At 47.8% G+C, this 20,927-nt stretch overlaps 1 protein-coding gene across 1 annotated transcript in view; it reads right to left on the bottom strand.

Annotated features, from left to right (window-relative positions):
• Positions 1 to 20,927, bottom strand: part of LOC126548247 (uncharacterized) — an 88,595-nt gene that overhangs the window by 51,933 nt on the left and 15,735 nt on the right. The window contains exons 3-4 of the mRNA XM_050196399.2: positions 2,774 to 3,025; positions 2,589 to 2,704 (exon numbers count right to left, since the gene is read on the bottom strand). Of these exons, the coding sequence (XP_050052356.1) occupies positions 2,589 to 2,704; positions 2,774 to 3,025 (368 nt within the window). The remainder of the gene's footprint in view (positions 1 to 2,588; positions 2,705 to 2,773; positions 3,026 to 20,927) is intronic.

Here is a 20,927-nt window from a genome sequence, read left to right as displayed (position 1 = left end):
ACTTTCACAGAAAGTGTTGTGCGTATGGCGATCGCATTCACTGGGCACATTTTGAAGGGCTGTTTATGGAGGATTCTAAACAGCTGCGAAATTTGCGTGTTTGCCCCAAATGAACTCTGTCTCACATCAACCCTTCAACGACCGAAAAAGTGCGGGTGAAGCTGGCCACTCAGTTGTTCAGCTTGAGTGTAGCGAAAGGCTTGGAATTCTACTCGAAGAGAGGCACAAAAGGGCTCGAAAATGTCAAGGCAACAGTAGAATTCACACTAAGGTTTAATGATCTTTTTGATTCTCTCAACCGAAACCATCCAAAGGAAAGCATCACTGTTGGCAGCAGAGATTTGAGGGTCCTGGCCTAGTCATTGCATTGGTTAAATAAATGGGGAAAAGATGTCGTATCAGGAAAAATCTCAAGAGCGAGTTTCCTAACCGAGCAAACCGCTGAGGGCCTTCGTGTGACTATTTTGTCCGCACTGGAACTATCAAGATACCTGCTAAAGGAGTGCGGTTTCAAATATATTTTAACAGGAAAACTTAACCAAGACGTGTTGGAACGCTTCTTTAAGATTATCTGACAGGCTGGTGGCCAAATGACCACCCATCTCTGCCTACATTTCTGCAGCTTTACAACATGTTATCAGTTTAGTTTGATTAAATCCCCTAAATTTGGAAACTGTCAAGTTTAAAACGAGTCTCGGCAAGGTGCACCAGTACTAACACTCAAAGATTTGAAACTTGCTTTTGACGACAGTGTCAAGTCAGAAGACACCTTAAGCAACTCAAAGAAAAGCTAGATGGCCTAGTTGCTGCTGAAGAGGAAGTTGACCATGCGTTCGACAACTTGCACGAAGCACCGGCAGTTGCAGATTGCATAATTTATTACTTAGCTGGTTTTATATGCCACAAGTACTTGAAAAGCACAACGTGTGCAAAATGCCATGAAGAGTTATTGGAAGAAAGCACACTTCATCATCAGCCGGAAAGCAGCCTTGTTCTGTGTAAAACCAGGGGAGGCCTTTTGCACCCAAAGCGAAGTCTTTTTCAGTTGCTTCATGCAACGGAGATGGAATTCCACAAGTATGCGGCTCTCAGAAATCCCTATGGATTAACATGGGACAACATGCTTGATAAGTACAAGTTTCAGTTCTCCTGTGCCAATCATAAAGAAGAAGTTATGGCTGGCGTGCTGCACAGTTATGTAGTCATGAGAATGAGGCAGTTCTGCAAACAACAGAAATCTGAGGCAAAAAATACAACAGAAATCTGAGGCAAAAAATAAGTCGCAAGAGCTGCAAAAGCTGTCGAAGCTTCAGTAGGTGAAAACTCTACGTTTAATTTGCTGAATTAAATGATGGGTGTCATGAACTTACCCGTGTGCGCGAAATGTGTGCCAGTGTCCAGCTTGTTTATGGAACATTAACGCTTGTACAAGTAACTCAGTTTATGGTATGCTCTCTGTACATGTCAAATAAATGCCAACCTGCAGAAAACTTTGCTGCTTTTGCGTCCCTGGTTTTTAGATGACAGCCGTCCATATGACTGACTCACGCGGAGCAAATGCCGATAAACCAAGGCTAGTCCATCCTGTACACTAACATCACAACCACCTCTACCAGAACATTCAACTTCGGTTATTAAAAAATGAATAACCACATTGGAAAGTTGTTTTGCAGCGCATTACAATTTAACTGCGAGCTCATATAGGTTACAGTACACGTAAAACTAGTTTTCGTGCAGAGGTTTAATCTAGTTTAACATAAGAAGCGAATTCGAACGTTTTATTGACTCTTTTCACATCCGTAATGACTCTCGCCCTGCTTCTCTGGTTCAAAACGAAGGCCCTTGTGTCTGTGTCGCCATCTGCCGAGGGCGACGCGATACATACACAACCTTTTCCGTCTGGACAGCCTTCATTCAGCCACCTAGCCTATTCTTACACCGTGGTGGGGGGTCATGGATAATTACAGTAGTTGAGAGGATATTGTGGCAATGCACAGGGAGCTCCAAGAGTGCATTGCGGCAATGTGATGGAAAGGTCAAAAAGAGTTTCTTGCGTCGCCTTTTCTCCCTGCCGCACTCCTGCCATGTATATACCCCTCCCTAAAAAGCTTTCGGAACACGGAATCCAAGTAAAATTTAAATTTCATTGCAGCCTAAGCACAGGTCCTTCAACTGACGGTAGAGTTGATACTCCCCCGTACAATTGTTACATTCCTGACATAAATTTCGCACTCTGTGGTGAAGTCGCACGAAAATTTTACTTAATCTCATTTTCCGTGCTCTGAAATATTCTGAGGGCAGCTGTACGTGCTCTGAACCACCTCCCAATGTGGCATGCAAGGCAATGACAACGATGGTGACAGCAGCAGCTGCAGTGGAAGAGTCGAAGGAAGTGGCAAAAGAAGCTTTGCTTTAAAAGTAATCTACCAGTGCAGCTTGATAGAGCATTTCCCTTAAGATGCTCAAAACAGCAAGGCTTCTTTATGTTTTAAGGACCGCAAAACAATATTGAACAAACAACAGACAAGCGCACATCCAGACGGTTTACTTCAATGAAAGCACTCTTTTAGCTGCGAAACTAGACTAACCGTAAGACCAGTGGCCATCAGCTCTTCTGGCACCAGCTCGGGCTTGAACTCTGCTTTGGTGATCCATGCACAACGCCTGTTAGTTGGTAGGGCATTCACAATGATGTCACCATTATCTGCAGAAAAAAGAAAAGCAACCAATGTTGACCTCTGGAACTAACATGGTATGTCCTAACAGCACTCACTAAAGACAGTGGCAGACGAAGTTCTCGTAGCCAGACGCTCACTGAGGGGCACAGCAACCGATTCCAGCCTGTGTGTGGTTATGGGTGCTATGTGGTTGCTAACGGCCTGTGGCTCAGCTGACGCCCGGGGCTTGAGCCTAGCTGGTGCAGGAGGGCAGACAGCTACAGGGGGTACGGAGAAGCTGCCAGCAGCTGGAGGCCTGGGTGGTGCCAAGGGTCCCAAGTCTGTCCGCAACTCGGCAGGAGAAGGCACTGCAAATGGCAGCCATTGCTTTCAGCCCCAGCCGAAAAACTTGCACAGTGCTCCTCACAATCAGCACAAAGGCAGCGATTGAGCTATAAATATGAGCTGCCTATGTGAATGGGCAATAGGAGGACGTTTGGTGTTGTGCTGATTCGAGAACACACATGTCCCACCAAAGTGTGTCCGAAAAGTGTGTGTTTTGGGTCACCAAAGTGAACATTAACATTGTAATGCCCCGAATATTTGACGTGCTCACCACATTCTTTGCTTAATCTTACTATCTGACGCTGGTGAAAACACAAGTGAAGCAGGAGGTACGGCCTTCCTTGTTGCTTACTTTTGTAGGTGCCACTAAATGCAACCAAGATGTACAGTGACCAAGATATGTACCAAGTGACCAAGATGACAAGTGACCAAGATATGTACAGTGCTCAGCCATACAAACACAATAATCCACTGGCACTTTTTGCACTACCAGTGGGCGCTGGAGACACTGAGCTGATGCATTGTGTTATACTATGAAAGTGAAGACTTTTGTGATACATTGTGACTGTATTTGGCATCCCAGCAATCATCCAGCGCTCACCGATGGCGCAAAAAGCACCGGCCATCATGCGATCCAGTTATTGCATTTGAATTGTTGAGTTCTGTACAATGATTTTATTATGAGTGTTCAGCACATTGCATGTGTTACAAGGGGCATTAAAGGGTTAACTCAGGCTAAACTGGTGCAAGGAAAAAAGACAAATTAGTAATTGAGAAAATCACAATTGACTGTCAAACTTGCCCAAGACACAGCAGCCATGATCATATATCAGCTAACTCATTCCTGAGTCAACTCCCTTAGACTCAGAGGCACCCATGAGTTTTAGTCTAAGTCTGAAGCAAGTCCGAATAAGTGTTACGTCTGACTGAATCAGGGCGAGTCCATGTAGGTGCAGTCTAACCACCATATTCTAGAACAGTCCCTCAACTCAGCTCTCTACCTCAGCTCAAGAAAGTGGATGGCAGTGCCACCCCTCAACGAAGTGGTCACAGCGCTTCATCAACACTTCATGGCAATGTTTAAGAAGACCAGCATCTTCTTCAGTCGAAAGATGGCACTGTACTCAACTCAGTGAACTTAAGCGCTTAGAGTCAAGGATCATCTGAGAATATGGGGGCAAGTCTTGGTGATTCAAGGTGAGTTGAAATGGATGTGAGTCTGAGTCTGAAAAAGTTCCAGTGAATCGGTGATTAAGAAAGCCTGAACCACATATTATTCCAATTGTTCTTGAGTCCATGCGACTACAAATAACAATAAGTCCAGATGATTCTGAATGAATCTGACTCGTCGTATCCACAAGAATTCATCCAAACCATTAAGCCTTGTTGGATATCGCACCGCTGGCACGAGCTGTTAGAATCTCAGTGCTGGCACGAGTTGTTGCAAACTCAGTGCTGACGCCCGTTGTTGCAAATGGGTCGCAAGCCCCAAGGGTAGCGTTGGCCTGGCGGCCTGGGGCACTGGAAGCATCCGAAGGTCCCGGCAAAGCATGAGTCGACTGGTAACAGAACAACTGGTTTATTCTAACATCGCAAAAGAGCGGGCGGTCAGGTCGACCGAAGTGAGAGACGGGAGAGCACGTAACTCGACAGAAGAAATCGGAGCCTCTCTCTTGGCGTCCGGGGGCAGCTGCTCTTATACTTTCGCAGTTGAGGGCAAGAAGGAAGACCTCGTGACGAGACCACGTGACGGCGGGTACGGACGAGCTGAGATACATGTTGAGACGAGTGTAGTGACTCAACCGCCGGCCGGGCGCCGGACAGACCTCCTCGCTTCACACTTGGGGAGCTCCTCTCCCCGGCTGCCGCGCTTTGACAAGCGTGGCACACACACACACACGCACACACGAAGACACGTGGCACTGAAACACGCCTGGACGCGCTTGGCGGGAGCTCCGAACGGGCCAAAATGTCCGCCGCTTTGAACGAAGCCCCGGCGTCCGTTGCATCCGCGCCGGCTATACCGCGCGTTGTAGGCGAAACGTAACAGACCGCCCCGCCGGGGGAAGGAGATCCCGATGGTCAGGGGACTGCATCCGCTGTCCGGAGGGATGTCGCTCGATGATGCACATAACCGAAGTCGGGCGTCCGTCGGCGTTTCTTGAGCGCAGCGCACGGAGAAGGCCTCGTTCTCTCGTTCAGGTTCACACAGGACACTGCAAAGTGGCTTCGGGAGAGTTGACATTTTTGTTCTCGTTTCCGGCAAGCGTTAGAACTACGCCGAAAGTCAACCGCTCAGTCAGCAAGCACGGCACAACCCTCACTAAGCCCTGCCAGGCTCTTTCCCTTTTTATACTACTGCCTAGTTCCTTACAGTAGTTTAGCAGCACTCAGAACGCGTCCATAAATCGGAAAATTGCACTAGAAAGCACATCATCACTTTGAAACACTACACAAAAGCAATATGTTAAAAATCCTGCCTCAGGAAGAAAAACATCAGTAACAAACAATTTTGAGGCTGATTCCCACATTAGGGGCTTCGACTTAAGCCATCGGCGTTACCGTTGAGACTCCCCTTTTTGTAACGCACCTCAAAGGAATATTGTTGCAAAGCGAGGCTCCAGCGCAGGAGGCGGCCAGTTGTGGAAGAGATAGTCTGCAGCCATTGGAGAGGGCAGTGATCCGTCTCGAAGCATGCGAAGCGGAGAACGCAGCGAGCGACCGTACACTAGCTCAGCTGGCGAAAACCCCGTAACTGCATGCGGCGCGGTCTTTAATGCCAACGTCACCCCAGGCAGACACAGCTCCCAGTCAGTTTGTTGTTCAAAACACAAGGCTCTCAACACGCGCTTCATGACGGAGTGGAGCTTCTCAACGGAATTCGACTGGGGGTGGTGCACTGAGCTGTGTAACAGCTTTACCCCGCACCTTTCGAGAAAGGCTGTCGTCAAAGCGCTCGTAAACACCGTGCCCTGATCTGACTGGATTTCCGCAGGAAAACCAACTCGCGCAAATATGGACAGTAGTGCATTGACTATCTCAACTGAGCTTAGTTCTTTAAGCGGCACTGCTTCAGGGAACTTTGTCGCTGGGCAGATCACAGTCAAAATGTGTCTGTACCCCGTGGCTGTTACCGGCAGAGGTCCCACTGTATCAATAACGAGCCGTCTGAAAGGCTCCGTAATGATAGGTACCAACTTCAACGGCGCCCTCGATTTGTCCCCTGGTTTGCCCACCCGCTGACAGGTGTCACATGTCTTCACAAAGTGGTCTGCGTCCCGAAAACACCCTGGCCAATAGTACTCTTGCAAGAGACGGTCCTTAGTTTTCTTAACTCCTAGGTGTCCGGACCACGAACCCCCATGCGACAAGCGCAACAGATCCTGACGATAGCATTGAGGCACGATCAGCTGATCGAACTCCACTCCCCTGCGGTCTAGATACTTCCGGTACAGGACGCCACCTCTTTCCACAAAGCGAGCATTTTTCTTGGCGATACCTTCCTTGACAATGCAGCGTATGTTTTCTAGGCTGCCATCCTTCTTTTGCTCGGCTATCAAAGCCGACCGGCTGACTTTTAGCAACCTGTTAAGTCCATCTGACGTAGGCGCGATGAGCAAATCTGCAGATAGCTCTTCTAGCTTTCCCGTGTCGGGCATTTCCTCTCCAGTATCTGGTGCCTTCAACGCTACAGGCTCAATTTTATTCAGTTCGGGCGTGCTCTGAATATCAGCTTGCTGCGCCTCTGACCCTTTCTCATTGTTCGACAACGTCGGCCCCGCAACTACCGCCTTTGCAGCGAGCTCCCGAACCTTCGATCTGGTTAAGGCCTGAACGCTAGCCTCACCAAACAAAAGCCCCTTCTCACGCAGGAGGTGATCGGACCTGTTCGAAAATAGGTACGGGTACTGGGGGGGCAGCATAGATGACACTGCGGCCTTCGTCTCAAGCGCTCCGAAAGGTCCTTCAATAAGCACTTTTGCTACGGGCAGACACACGCTATGAGCTTCCACGGCTTGCTTGATCCATGCGCACTCGCCCGTGAACATATATGGTTCCACGTAGGAGGGGTGAACTACATCCATTGTAGCTGCGGAATCGCGAAGCACTCGGCACTCTTTCCCGTTCACGAGGAGGTCTCGCATGTAAGGCTCGAGAAGCTTCATGTTCTCGTCAGTGCTGCATAACGACAAAAACACGACTTTTGTTTTTGTTTCTGGACACTGCGCCGAAAAGTGACCCGGCTTCTGACACGTATAACACACGCGCGCTTGCCTCATCTCGAACCGTTTTCTGCGTTCGGCTTCGGCTGCCGCCGTCTCCTTACGTTCGGTCGGACACTGCGCCGAAAAGTGACCCGGCTTCTGGCACGTATAACACACGCGCGCTTGCCTCGTCTCGAACCGCTTTCTCATGGGCGTGAACTTCGGCCTCTCAAACTTGGAGCCAAATTCACCCTTTTGACCGTCCTTAGCTCCGCGAGCCCGACGCGTCACAAACTCCTCGGCTAGCTCAGCGGCTCTAGCCACCGTACTAACGTCTGGCCTATCCAAGACCCAGTACCGCACGTTCTCAGGTAACCGACTATAAAACTGTTCTAGCCCGAAACACTGCAGAACTTTCTCGTGGTCACCAAACGCTTTCTCTTCTTTGAGCCACTCCTGCATGTTTGACATTAGCCTGTAGGCAAACTCTGTGTATGACTCACTTTTACCTTTCTCATTTTCCCGAAACTTCCGACGGAACGCCTCCGCTGACAGCCTGTACTTTTTTAGCAGACTAGATTTCACTTTGTCGAAATCCTCTGCCTCCTCTCTATTCAAGCGAGCGACTACGTCGGCCGCCTCGCCGGGTAACAAAGTGAGCAAGCGCTGTGGCCACGTTTCCCGAGAGAACCCCTGCTTCTCGCACGTTCGCTCAAAGTTAACCAGGAACAAACCAATGTCCTCTCCAAGCTTAAACGGCCGCATCAGGTCAGTCATTTTGAACGATACTCGTTCTCCTGCACCGTGTGCCTGACTTCCATTACGAGCGCGTTCCATCTCTACCTCGAGACGCTTCATTTCCAAAGCGTGGTCGCGCTCTTCTTTTTCTTTCTCTTTTTGTTCTTTTCGTTCGCGCTCCTGTCTTTTTGCCGTCTCCCTCTCCTCAATGGTCTCAAGGCATTCCGACAGCTCGTCATCCTCAGCTTCTAACTCAAGAATAGCCCTTAGCAGTTCTGGTTTTCTGAGTTTGTCTGAGACATCCAGACCCAACTCTCTTGCAAGCTCCAGCAATTTCGGTTTGCGCAACGACTTCAAATCCATGGCTGCTCTGAATGCTGCTTTCTCTACTGCCTACTATTGTCTTGCCGCAAACTAACCCGGCAGCAACGACAACCACAATTACCAGCTCTGTTTCTGACACTAACAAAAGCCTGGCAAAACTCAGAAGAAGAAAGTCCCGCACTCACCAAACCTCGCAGCCAAGAATTCAGCGCAGTCGTTCCGCTGCAGGCAACCAGTCATCACACAGGGCTCGTTGCACTGCTCCCGGATGGTCGTTGTGCTGCTCAGCATACAGTCAACCGCATCTCTTCGCTGCTGGCCTCCGTTGTCGCGATCTCACCGCTGGCAACCAGCTGTTGTAATCGCACCGCTGGCACGAGCTGTTAGAATCTCAGTGCTGGCACGAGTTGTTGCAAACTCAGTGCTGACGCCCGTTGTTGCAAATGGGTCGCAAGCCCCAAGGGTAGCGTTGGCCTGGCGGCCTGGGGCACTGGAAGCATCCGAAGGTCCCGGCAAAGCATGAGTCGACTGGTAACAGAACAACTGGTTTATTCTAACATCGCAAAAGAGCGGGCGGTCAGGTCGACCGAAGTGAGAGACGGGAGAGCACGTAACTCGACAGAAGAAATCGGAGCCTCTCTCTTGGCGTCCGGGGGCAGCTGCTCTTATACTTTCGCAGTTGAGGGCAAGAAGGAAGACCTCGTGACGAGACCACGTGACGGCGGGTACGGACGAGCTGAGATACATGTTGAGACGAGTGTAGTGACTCAACCGCCGGCTGGGCGCCGGACAGACCTCCTCGCTTCACACTTCACACGAAGACACGTGGCACTGAAACACGCCTGGATGCGCTTGGCGGGAGCTCCGAACGGGCCAAAATGTCCGCCGCTTTGAACGAAGCCCCGGCGTCCATTGCATCCGCGCCGGCTATACCGCGCGTTGTAGGCGAAACGTAACAGCCTGAGTGAAGTAATGTCAGCAAGTGACTGGTGCTGTTATGATTGGAATCAGTAGTCTTCAATGCATTGTGAAACCATGTAGACCCATAGAGAGCTTGGGAAGGAAGATGAAAGGATTATTTATTTACACCTATGTACAACAGTATAAGTTGGACAAAAAGGAATTGCGCATTAGCAGAGTGCAGATTGCACTTCTGAGGATTTTCTATTCACAAGGTCCTTGAGTTGGGTAGAAAACATCAGATGGCCTTTTCTTCTCAGGCACTCTGCCAAAACACTGGTCCGGTCCGGAGTGGTAAAACGTTCCAAGACTAGTTCTGTAACATTCAAACAGCTGGAAGCACAAGGCTGCACACACAGTTGGAGGTAGCACCAACCCAGATAAGTGACAGTGCCGAAGGAAATCGTCCGGTCTGCCACATCTTTGATCTCATCGTCGACTGCAAATTGGATTAAAGGTCAAAATCAAACGTGGATTATATTGCATGAAACTGGGTAAATCTGTCACAGAAATATTTATATGATTCAGCAAGTTTACGGAGATACTGCTAAGAGTCACGTGAGATCTTATGTGTGACATGCACAATTCAGGAATGGAAGAATGTCACTGGAAGCCAAAAAGAGATCAGGAAGACCTTCTATAAGCTCAAACACCAGAAATGTCAAAACAATTCAGCAACTTGTTCAGGAGGACCCTCTGTTGTAAAGTGACGTCAGCCGCAATCAGACTGCCTTGCAAGCGCTGACGGCACGTGAGTTTATCATTTGATATCCTTCCCTTGTTCTCCCTTTCCCCTTCCCCCCCTCTCTGTTTCGTATATATACGCTCCGAGACGGAAGCAATAAAGATTCATGTTCCAACCTTCGAACGGCATGCTGTCGTATACAGTAAGACACGGCACGTGTGTCGTAACTATGCAACAGTGGCGACGAGGCCAGACAGAACCCTCGAGGTGAAAAATGAATTAAGCGAGGCAGTTAAGCAGGAAACAGCGGCTGCGGAAATACCGACCATGGCTCATCATCAACTACCGGAATACGATGACCAGTCCGACAACTGGAAGGCTTACATCACGAAGGCAGAAGCTTATTTTGAGGCAACTGGCATCAGCGACTCGGGAAAGAAGAGGGCGCTGCTGGTAGCAGCATTGAGTACGCGCACCGTGCAAGTGCTCTCAGGACAGGTTGCACCGAGGAAGCCAAACTCGCTTACGTACGAGGAAGCAGTCAAAGTTTTGGATGACTACTTCGACCCCAAGTGTCATGAAATAACGGAGAGCTATCGGTTCTTCAATCGCTGCCAGTTGGAAGGTGAGCCCATTCAACAGTTTATCGTTGAAGTTCGCCGGGTTGCGGATGGCTGTAATTTCGGTGGCATGCTAGACCGGATGCTTCGCGACAGGATCGTCTGTGGAGTGAGGTCAAGCGCTGTTCAGAAGCAGCTATTAGCGAAAACAGATTTGACGTTGAGGGAGGCTGAAACAATTGCCATATCAGCAGAAGCAGCGGAAAAAGATGCAAAGAAGATGTCATCTGACATCGAACCCGCGCTCAAGGTCAGTGCACGACAAGCTGATGAACTAGTGTCAGTATGTGGGCGTTGCGGAAGTCAGAAACACAACAGAAACGCCTGCGGCTGGGCGAAAGCGAGGTGTTACCACTGTGGTGTATACGGCCATCTGGCGAAGATGTGCCAAAGCGACGTGCGGAAAGGACGCCCAAAAGCTCGTTCACAAGGCAGGCAAGGAGAAGCGTTTGCAGTAACAGCGGATGTCACTGAGGAAAATGCAGACGATGCGCACATTTGGACACTAACCGCACCCCCTCCAATGGTTGGCTACCACCACCTATTCTTCGTACTTTCACATGGTGTGGCATTGACGTACCTATGATTGTGGACACCGGCTCACCGGTCTGTGTTGTGTCCAAAGAGATTTTTGAGAAAAACCGTGAACATTGGCCGCAGTTAGAAACCGCATTCATTAAACTGTCCTGTTATCTTGGAGAACTTCTAGTATTAGGGAAACTGAGTATGTCAGTGTCCTACAACGACAAGGAGGTCAAGAGTTCCTTGATGGTCCTGAACTGTTCAGGTCCGAGCCTCTGTGGACGAGAGTTGATTTCCAAGTTCAATGACGCAGGATCCTCGGTGTTGAACGTATCAGTGCAACAAAGCTCTGGTCCAGGAAGCAGCCGTACCCCCGCCATTCATGCCGTCCTGTCAGAGTTCAAAGACGTCTTCAGCCCCGAGCTGGGTCTAATTGACGGACACCCTGTCCATCTGAAGCTCAAGGAAGGCGCCATGCCGAAATTTTGTAAGGCCCGTTCCCTTTCATTTGCTTTACGCGACAAAGTTTCGAAAGAAATTGATAGGCTCGTAACGCTTGGAGTACTGTCACCTGTAACGCATGCCGAGTGGGCTACTCCCATTGTGCCCGTAATGAAGAAGAACGGCGCGGTTAGAATCGGCGTTGATTTTAAGGTGACCTTGAATCCCGTCTGTGAACTGGAGCAGTACCCGTTGCCAGCTATTGATGACATTTTCGCATGCCTGAACGGTGGGGACTGCTTCAGCACGCTGGATTTAAGAGACGCGTATAACCAAGTTCCCCTCGATGAGGACTCAAGGAAGATGTGCGTAATCAATACACACCACGGGTTGTTTTGCTACAACCGACCGCCGTTCGGCATAGCTTCCGCGCCTGCCATCTTCCAGCGGAAAATAGAAACAGTTCTGCAGGGCCTGACAGGTGTTCAGGCTTACCTTGACGACGTTTTGGTATCAGAAAAACTTGGTAGCACCGACACGTTACGACAAGTACTGCAGCGTTTTCGTGAACATGGAGTGAAGCTCAGACTTGAGAAATGCAGCTTTCGCCAAGAGGCAGTGACGTATCTGGGTCATAAAATTGATCGTGAAGGTCTGCATCCAATAGAGAAGCATGTTGAAGCAATCGCGCGAGCCCCCAACCCAGAAAATGTTCAGCAGTTGAGGTCGTTTCTGGGCATGATTACATTTTATTCGAAGTTCGTGCCCAACATGTCTTCCATACTTGCACCGCTGTACAAGTTATTGGAGAACAGCACACGTTGGTTCTGGGGACATGCACAAGAAGCAGCTTTTCGTGAAGCAAAAAAATGCCTTCGGGAAGCGGCTGTGCTGGCTCACTATGATCCCGAGAGACCCCTCAAGCTAGAGTGTGACGCTTCACAGGACGGAATAGGGGCCGTGCTTTTCCATACATCCGGAAAGATAAACAAACCTGTCGGGTTTCGTTCTAGAACGCTAACAAGGGCTGAGAAAAATTATTCCCAGCTTGAGAGGGAAGCCCTTGCCCTTGTGTTTGGAGTGTCGAAATTCCGTGATTATCTCGTAGGCCGAGAATTCGTATTGGTCACCGACCACCAGCCACTCGTGGGCCTGCTGAAGGCGGATCGACCAACTCCAGCATTGGCAGCCGCCAGAATACAGCGCTGGGCGCTGTACTTAGGCGGATTCTGCTATCAGCTTCAATACTCTCCTGGTAAACAACTGCTCAACGCTGACGCCCTTAGTAGACTGCCACAACGGACGTCTGAGCCGAAGCCACCAGAAGCGGACCCACCAGACTATCTGCTGGCCCTGACTGTGTTCGATGAGGGAACTGTGTCAGTTGAGGAGCTAAGGCAGTTGACTGCTAGTGACCCTGCTCTCAGTGAAGTTATGCGATTCACTAAGAACGGTTGGCCGCCCTGCGCAAAAGGCTTGAGCACGAGTGTCGCACCTTTTTTTGACAAGAAATTGGAGCTTTCTTTGGCCCACGGGTTGTTATACTGGGGCCGGCGAGTAGTCGTTCCGATGGAGGCGCGACGTCGCCTTTTGCATGAGACGCACCAAGGATCGTCCGCTATGAAGGCGGTGGCTAGATCGTCATTCTGGTGGCCAGGGTTAGATCGCGAAATTGAGGCAGTGACAGCGTCATGTCAGAGTTGTGTTGAAAACCTGCCCATGCCAGCTACAGCAACGCCGAAAAGCTGGCCCGCTACTGTTGAAAAATGGGCAAGGGTGCATATCGATTTTGCGGGACCTATAGCAGGGAACATGACACTCGTGGTCGTGGACGCATACAGCAAGTGGATTGAAGCTGTGCCACTCCGACAAGCAAATGCTTCATGCACGATCAACTGCCTGCGCGGTATCTTCTGCAGATTTGGCGTGCCACGAACCATCGTATCCGATAATGGAACGCAGTTTACTGCTGACGAGTTTGCTACTTTTGTCAAGAGGAACAACATAACACATCTGCGCACAGCTGTATATCACCCTCAATCGAACGGACTAGCAGAAAGGGCTGCCAGGACAATTAAAGACGGCCTCAAGAAGATTGGTGAGGGGCGGTTGGAAGATAATATAAACGGGCTGCTTTTCAATTACAGAAGGACACCTAACCGCTCTGGAAAATCACCGTCAGAGCTGCTCTTCGGATACAAAATTCGATCCCATTTAGATACATGTTTCCCTCCTGTACACGCAGGGCCAGCCAACGAAGCAGACGAGTGGCCACTGCCATTGCCTGAAGCTACCGTGTACGCCCGCAACTTCGCAACGGGTGAGAAATGGACTCCAGGAATTGTAGAGTCTACAACAGGCTCTCGGATGGTGAGCATTCGAACACCAGCCGGATCAGTAAGACGACATGTTGACCAGGTGCGGAACCGGAAGATGCGATGCCACCGCTTGGTAAAGACCAAGAAGCGGCAAATCGAGAATCAAGAACAGGTACTCCTCGCGACTACCCATTGTCGCCGAGAACGGCAGCCGAACAAGGGGGCATAACAGAACCTGAGCATGAACTTCAGCCGGAACTCGCAGGGAGCAACGCTGAATCCGTCAGATCACCCCAAGCCTTGCGGCGCTCTACACGTCAAAGAAAACCAGTACAGCGACTTTAGTATTAAGGGAGAAGAGATGTTGTAAAGTGACGTCAGCCGCAATCAGACTGCCTTGCAAGCGCTGACGGCACGTGCGTTTATCGTTTGATATCCTTCCCTTGTTCTCCTTTCCCTTTTCGCCCTCTCTGTTTCGTATATATACGCTCCGAGACGGAAGCAATAAAGATTCATGTTCCAACCTTCGAACGGCGTGCTGTCGTATACAGCAAGACACGGCACGTGTGTCGTAACTATGTAACACCCTCAAAGAACAATCCAGAACATTGCCGCCATTGCTGGTGCCTCTTCTCGTATGGATCAGTGGAAGTAATCATAATATGCGATTTGAACATGTACCAACCATGTTGCTGTTAAGCTTGTTTCCAGGTTGTTGACTGAAGAGGAGAAATAACACCATGCTGACGTCACCAAGAACTCCGTCTGCATGCTGCGACTGACCTGCCCTTAATGTTGAGGTTAACTGCTGGGGACATAAACTTAGGTGTATCAGTATAACACAGACGAAATCTTCACAGTGGAAGAGCCCATGCCAACATCTGTACGTCACTACCCGTAAGCTGCCGATTGCATTCGTCACATAGATGGGTGGGTCTGTGCATGTTATTATGCTGACACATTTCTCAGTTCCAGATATTCACTGTTTACCTCTATGTCAAATGAGAAACAAGAGATGGTGCATTCGGTATACAGCAGCATAGACAACAGTCTCGCTCAGTTATACCAACAGTGTCAGTGATGGCATCCGCGCTTTCTCGAGAGAACAACATGGCCTATGAATGAACACTTATGCAAGCACAGTTTTCTCTAATAATGCTTTATGGCACACACAAACTGTAAGTATGGTGGAGTTACAGAAAAGCAAAAAATCACTAATAAATTAACAGCTTGTAATATCTGGATCACAATTGCCGTTGTTTAAGTGGTTCAGCCGCTCATATTGACTCGTCTCAGGGTGGAACAACATGATACATATGCGCAGATATGTATGCTTTGCTACGTTTTGAGATTATTTCATATCAGCGATGCATCTTTCCACAATATTTCATGCTAACAACGATCTGTGGCTGTAGATGTCGATGTAAACAAGAGCACCGCTTTGACAAATCCGACGTGGCAGGCTGCGCTCGAAGACTTCTTGAATATAAAAATGTCTTATAATGTGTAAAATTACTACAAAGAAAGACCTTCAAGTGCAGAAATCCCCGACAACAAACCCCAAGGCAGCCGCAGCGGCAGACGAAACTCAGCGTGCCTTTATCGGCTGCACTGTTTGCACAACAGCGCACTCAGGCCTGCTCACCCAGTAGTCATTGAGTGCTTCATGGATTACAGGAACGACATGCAGTCCCGGAGGAATAATGATTAGTGATCCAAGAAACGTACAACTGACGCGCACTCAACGTGGGCGCAGGTCCACAAATAAACTGACGAATGTTCTGGCACCTTTCCAAAACATTTCCAGCGGCGTGCGGCAGAGGGTAGCACAGGAAAATGAAAAAGGCGGATTGAGCCTAGAATGGCAGCTGTTCCCCACTGTCCACTTTCTTGGACATTGTGGATGTGAACTAAACCTAGCCAGGGGAGTGTTAGCCACCGCCACTCATGGCTATGACATGGATGTGGAACATCCTTTCCACCACATGCATCAAGTAGCATGGGATGGTAGCAGCAGGCATTTGACCAATAAACTCTTGCACATTACCTCAAGGCACCAAGGTTGGCAAAGTCAAGATTCTTGCAGTACAATAAGCAAAAGGCACCCATCAACTTGGCTGCTGCTTAATGAAACAATAGGAAAAATTCTGGCAGCCACAACCCCAGTTGCGAGTGAAGTGATGCGAAGCATTGTTGTTTGGCTAGAAGAGGGGTTCTCATGAATTGTGTTATTTTTCTTGAGCGAAATGGCGACCACAGTTGTAACATGCGTGCAAACCGTTGGTATGTGCAGCGGATATGGTAAAGTGGTTGTTGAAGGTGAAATGTTTTATTACATTGAAGTGTTAGAGATGATTATGTACATTGTTAAAAGGTAAACAAAAACCCGGGGCAATACGCCGACCAAAGTAAGATTTAAAAGAAAAGGAGACGTTTTGGCTCCCACAGGGGAGCCTTGTTCACAGGTAAAATAAACAAAGGTGTTCGAGCAGCTCGCTTAAATAGTCTTGAACACGTGACATAGGCAGTGCGCATACGCTGACAGCAGATTGCCATTGCTCCTGTTCAGAGTGTGCGGCACAGTCTGAATTATGAGCGACTCAAGATAAAGGCAAGGTAAACAAAAACCCGGGGCAATTGCCGACCAAAGTAAGATTTAAAAGAAAAGAAGACGAAAAGAAGATGAAGAAAAGAAGCCCGACCAGACCGGCTTCCGTCAAACACTGAACTTCATTATGTACATTATGTTACCTTATGGTACATAGAGTGGTATCAAAGTTACAAACAGGGATAAGGTGCCTCAGACATAATGTACATACGTACATTACTTTGACACTAAATTATTCAATGTCCATTGTTACATTGATTTAATTGATTTGTAGCATTCACATTCGGCGATCCATTTTTGTTCCAGCAGGGCAGCACAGGTTTCGGGTGTCCGAGCTGCATAATGATGACATGTGGCCTCGACGGGCTTACGCTTACATTTCTTGAACTTGCGATAAGAGCTGCGATAAGAAGTGTCTTAGGGCAAGGCAGTTTAGCAGGATATGGCCCGACAGAGCGATGCAGAGCCTCCAAGTGGCTCCCAGGACGCACTGAAGTGGGAGGGAGTGAGCCTCTCTTTTACAGAGGGTCCTGACATCACTTGCACATGCATAGGGTTTCTAGCATCAATTGTGACTTAGATTTCTAGACGCCTAGGGCTAATGTCAACGTCAACAATCACAACTAGCAGAAGAACCCCGGTGCGCTTTTCCGGGAAGCCAAGAGCAAAGTGTCAAGTGAAAATCTATTGCACACTGTTTCATTGGCAATTTGGGCACTACCTAGGCGTTTGATAACTCTAGCTGCTGGGTCAGAATGGTCAGACAGATGGCAGGAGAGACTGGGCTACACTCGACAAGAATGCTTCACATTAAAGTAATCATGCAAGCCTGTCAGTTCGCGTGATTCTTCTCTCTTACATAAGAGTGTCTCCTCAATGACGAGTATATGAGCAGTCGCCACTCATAGCAGTGATTTGCGAGTGATATGGTCACAGAAACAATGACAGGAACACTGGGAGCCCTGCATTACTGTGGAAGAGGACTATTTTGAAGGTGATAGTGTTTGAATGTAGAAAAATAAATTACTTTCTTGAAAACAGAGCTAAGTAACTTAAAAAAAAATTTATGCCAGCTTGTATGCAGTAAATTGTACAGGAACTTTGGTTAACAAGGTCTGCTCACAGCACCATTTAAAAAACATTGAAACAACATATGGTTTTAATGGTACTTCGCAGCTACATCATCCCCACCTCATCCTCACCCACCAGATCGAACAACTGCAGTTGAACAACTGCAGTTTTATAAATGAAGCAAGCTGGTATGCAAATACCTTTTCCCATATAGGTAGGTCACTTTGTTACAAACACTGCATCGCCCTATCGATGCAATAGTGCACAGCACAGTAAGTGTACTGCAAAACGCCGAGTTTATTCAGAGCAAGTCCAGAGCCCTACTGAAATACACTTATTTTGTTCAGGATGCTTCTCTTCACGAAGTCATCTCCTACTGATGACCTTATGTTGTCTTAGATGCTTAGAGATAATGACAAAGAGCTGCACGGAATCAAATGTTACTTATGCTTCACAAACTGTCGTCATCATCATTACCCGCCGTGGTTGCTCAGTGGCTATGGTGTTAGGCTGCTGAGCACGAGGTCGCGGGATCGAATCCTGGTCATGGCAGCCGCATTTTGATGGGGGCGAAATGCGAAAACACCCGTGTACTTAGATTTAGGTGCACGTTAAAGAACCTCAGGTCGTTGAAATTTCCGGAGTCCTCCACTACGGCGTGCCTCATAATCAGAAAGTGGTTTTGGCACGTAAAACCCCATAATTTAATTTTGTCGTCATCATCAGGTTTTAACCTTTGAGTGCCAACAAAAAAAGAAAAAAAGAAACTTCAGAAAATTACATTTCTGTTTATTGCCCATCTGGATAGTGAACTTTTTTGCAGATTCTAAATATTATAATATGAAGGTAGTGAATTCACAACTTGTGTCTGAAAATACAAAATAAAAAGAACCATGTACTCTGACTGTAAATTTCAGAGTTGATAGGAGTTCAGCTTTGTTGCAAGCGCTCGATGCTACAGGTACATTTTAGAGCAAACATTTGCTGAGAAAGGCTTGCAAATGTGAAAAGTCAAAGTTCTCGAAGCGTGGCTACGGAGGATTAGCATTGGTTTTGTATGAGAGATCTCAAAACACGGTAAAAAGCAAAGCCCATACCTCCTTACACAAGAACCATGTTACCCTGTGGACTTAATTGCCAGTGCAGCTTTTACCTTTGCAACAGACAACACATCGCCTAGTTGGATGTTTTTTGCCTGCTGTAGATAGGATAAAGTCTGCAAAGTGCTATGCCATCAGATGAGCAAGGCCTGCTTCTGAAGAACATGCAAGCCTGAGGGAGCAGCAATATGGACTGGCAGCCTCCATTTTTAAAATCTCAGCTGGAAAAATAGAGTCCGTAGGCGCCACATGGCCAAAGAGGGGTTTTACCAGGATGTCAAAATGGATCGCGCAAGCCCGACCTGTTACCGGCACTTAGAGTGCCTAAATATGTGTAAGAGATCAACTCACCCTTGGCACTTTTTGCAAAAAAATATTGTAACCGGGTAAGAATCATCCACAGCACTTCAAGGGTTAATGAAAGCTATTACAAGCACACTAAAGTGAACTTAAATTGTTTGTGTATCTTGTAGACTGCGTTGTATTGATCACTACAAGACCACTAACACATTCCAGAGCTCAATCATTTTTTAAATGCAGAAATGTTGCTGATGTATGATGCCCGTGACAATGCCATGGGTGTTCATGTGAACTACTGCATACCACAAGCATTTGTGCCAGAAGTATTTATATTTGGCTGATGCCTGCCCAAATACACTAAGTGACTGAGCTGAAATTTACTGCAATAAATTTTCATTTTTATACAAAGTGCTATTATGTCAATATTTGTATGTGTGATACTTTCTTAAAAATGGAAGCATAAACAAGCAGGAGCATCAATTCTCTAAAGTGATGCTCAAGTTAGCAGCTTTGTGAACAGCTCTGAAAGAGGTCTAAGCCTCTTTCATTACTGTATCCATACCCTAGATGGTGTCACAAATGTGGCCATAGCCCTCTAAAAACAGTTGGCACCCTTTGGGGTGTATATTTGCCACATAACAATCGTCATCTGTCTTGTTTGTGCTTTCTTTCTTGAAAACACTACGCTTGTTACTTTCCTGTCGAGAATGCTTTGTCATGCTGATAATGCACATGCCGTTTATGACTTGGAAGCACCGGGATCGCAGTGTTAAAGGAAGGAAATGCAGGCAAGACAGATGACAATTATTGTTGTGTGACAAATATAAACACCGAAGGGTGTAACTGTTTTTAGAGTGAGGGAGGCGAGTTTAAAACTATGTAACAGCAACCCATGAAATGTGGTATGAAGGCACATGCACAATAGCCTAAGTCTGCAGAAACAGGAGTCTCAGAAGGCAACATTTATGCTCATTTGGGACAGCATTTTTACAAGGAATGACCCATGTACAGTGGTGGTCTGGCCAGTTAAGGATGTGGAGCAATTTTTGGAGCAGGAAAAATGTCATTCAGGAGCAGTTTAGGAGCAGCCACACCAGCATTTGGAGCAGTTTTGGAGAAGAAAAATTCTTGTTGGAACACTTGGAGTAGTACAGCTGTAATCTGTAACCATTTCGTAAAGCTTGTTATTACTGTGCAATCAGTAAATGCTGCTAAACAATGAAGCAAGATGCAAAGCCAACTGCAACCAATTAAGCTTGCCTTCCAACTAACAGTATACATGCATGGTATGTTTCAGACATTTTTATCCGAGTATACAAGGAACTTAATTTTGTAAACACTTAAATAAAATTCTGTAGGCTAAAGAGAACAAAGACATGCGCCTGGGCGCAAGGACGGACGGACGGACGGACAGACAGACAGACAGACATTCTTTACCACACCAGACAAAACGTCTATTACGCCCAATAACAATGCTAGAAGCTCGACAAGACACTATGTGTCTATGAATGGCGGAAAGATCAGATGCCTCTGAACGGTGTGTCGCAAAGACGGTGATGGCATTGGGGAACAACGTTCGTACCATCCCGTACACTAGCTTTCCTTGCGAGGTGGTTTGTCGGCTTCGTGTGTGTTGTGTGGCCTCTGCGTATAGATACGAGTCGAATCGGCATAAAACCATAACTTTTGTCGCTTATACCCAACCAACCTTTCGAAGCACTAATGATGTGGCCAAACGGCTAAGGCAGTGTGCCATGCGAAAATTGGCTGTCGGCCAACGTGACCGGCAAACTTTCCACAAGCCATCGCAGAAAGCTTGCCGCTAATATGTTCATATCAGTGGCTAACAAGCGATCGGTTCTGAGATTATGCATACATGCTTCTGACAACTGTAAAAAGCCGGCAACTACTGCAACCGTGCATAGAAGTTCACAGATTGACAGAAAATTCCGAACCGCATGTGCAAATGCGTGAATCTGCATGCATGAACATGCACGCACAGGTGATACGAACTACCGCACTTTTGCGCAGCT

Source organism: Dermacentor andersoni, chromosome 1 (genome assembly GCF_023375885.2).
Source record: "Dermacentor andersoni chromosome 1, qqDerAnde1_hic_scaffold, whole genome shotgun sequence".
Taxonomy (NCBI): Eukaryota; Metazoa; Arthropoda; class Arachnida; order Ixodida; family Ixodidae; genus Dermacentor; species Dermacentor andersoni.
This window is presented reverse-complemented; position numbering and strand designations above follow the sequence as displayed.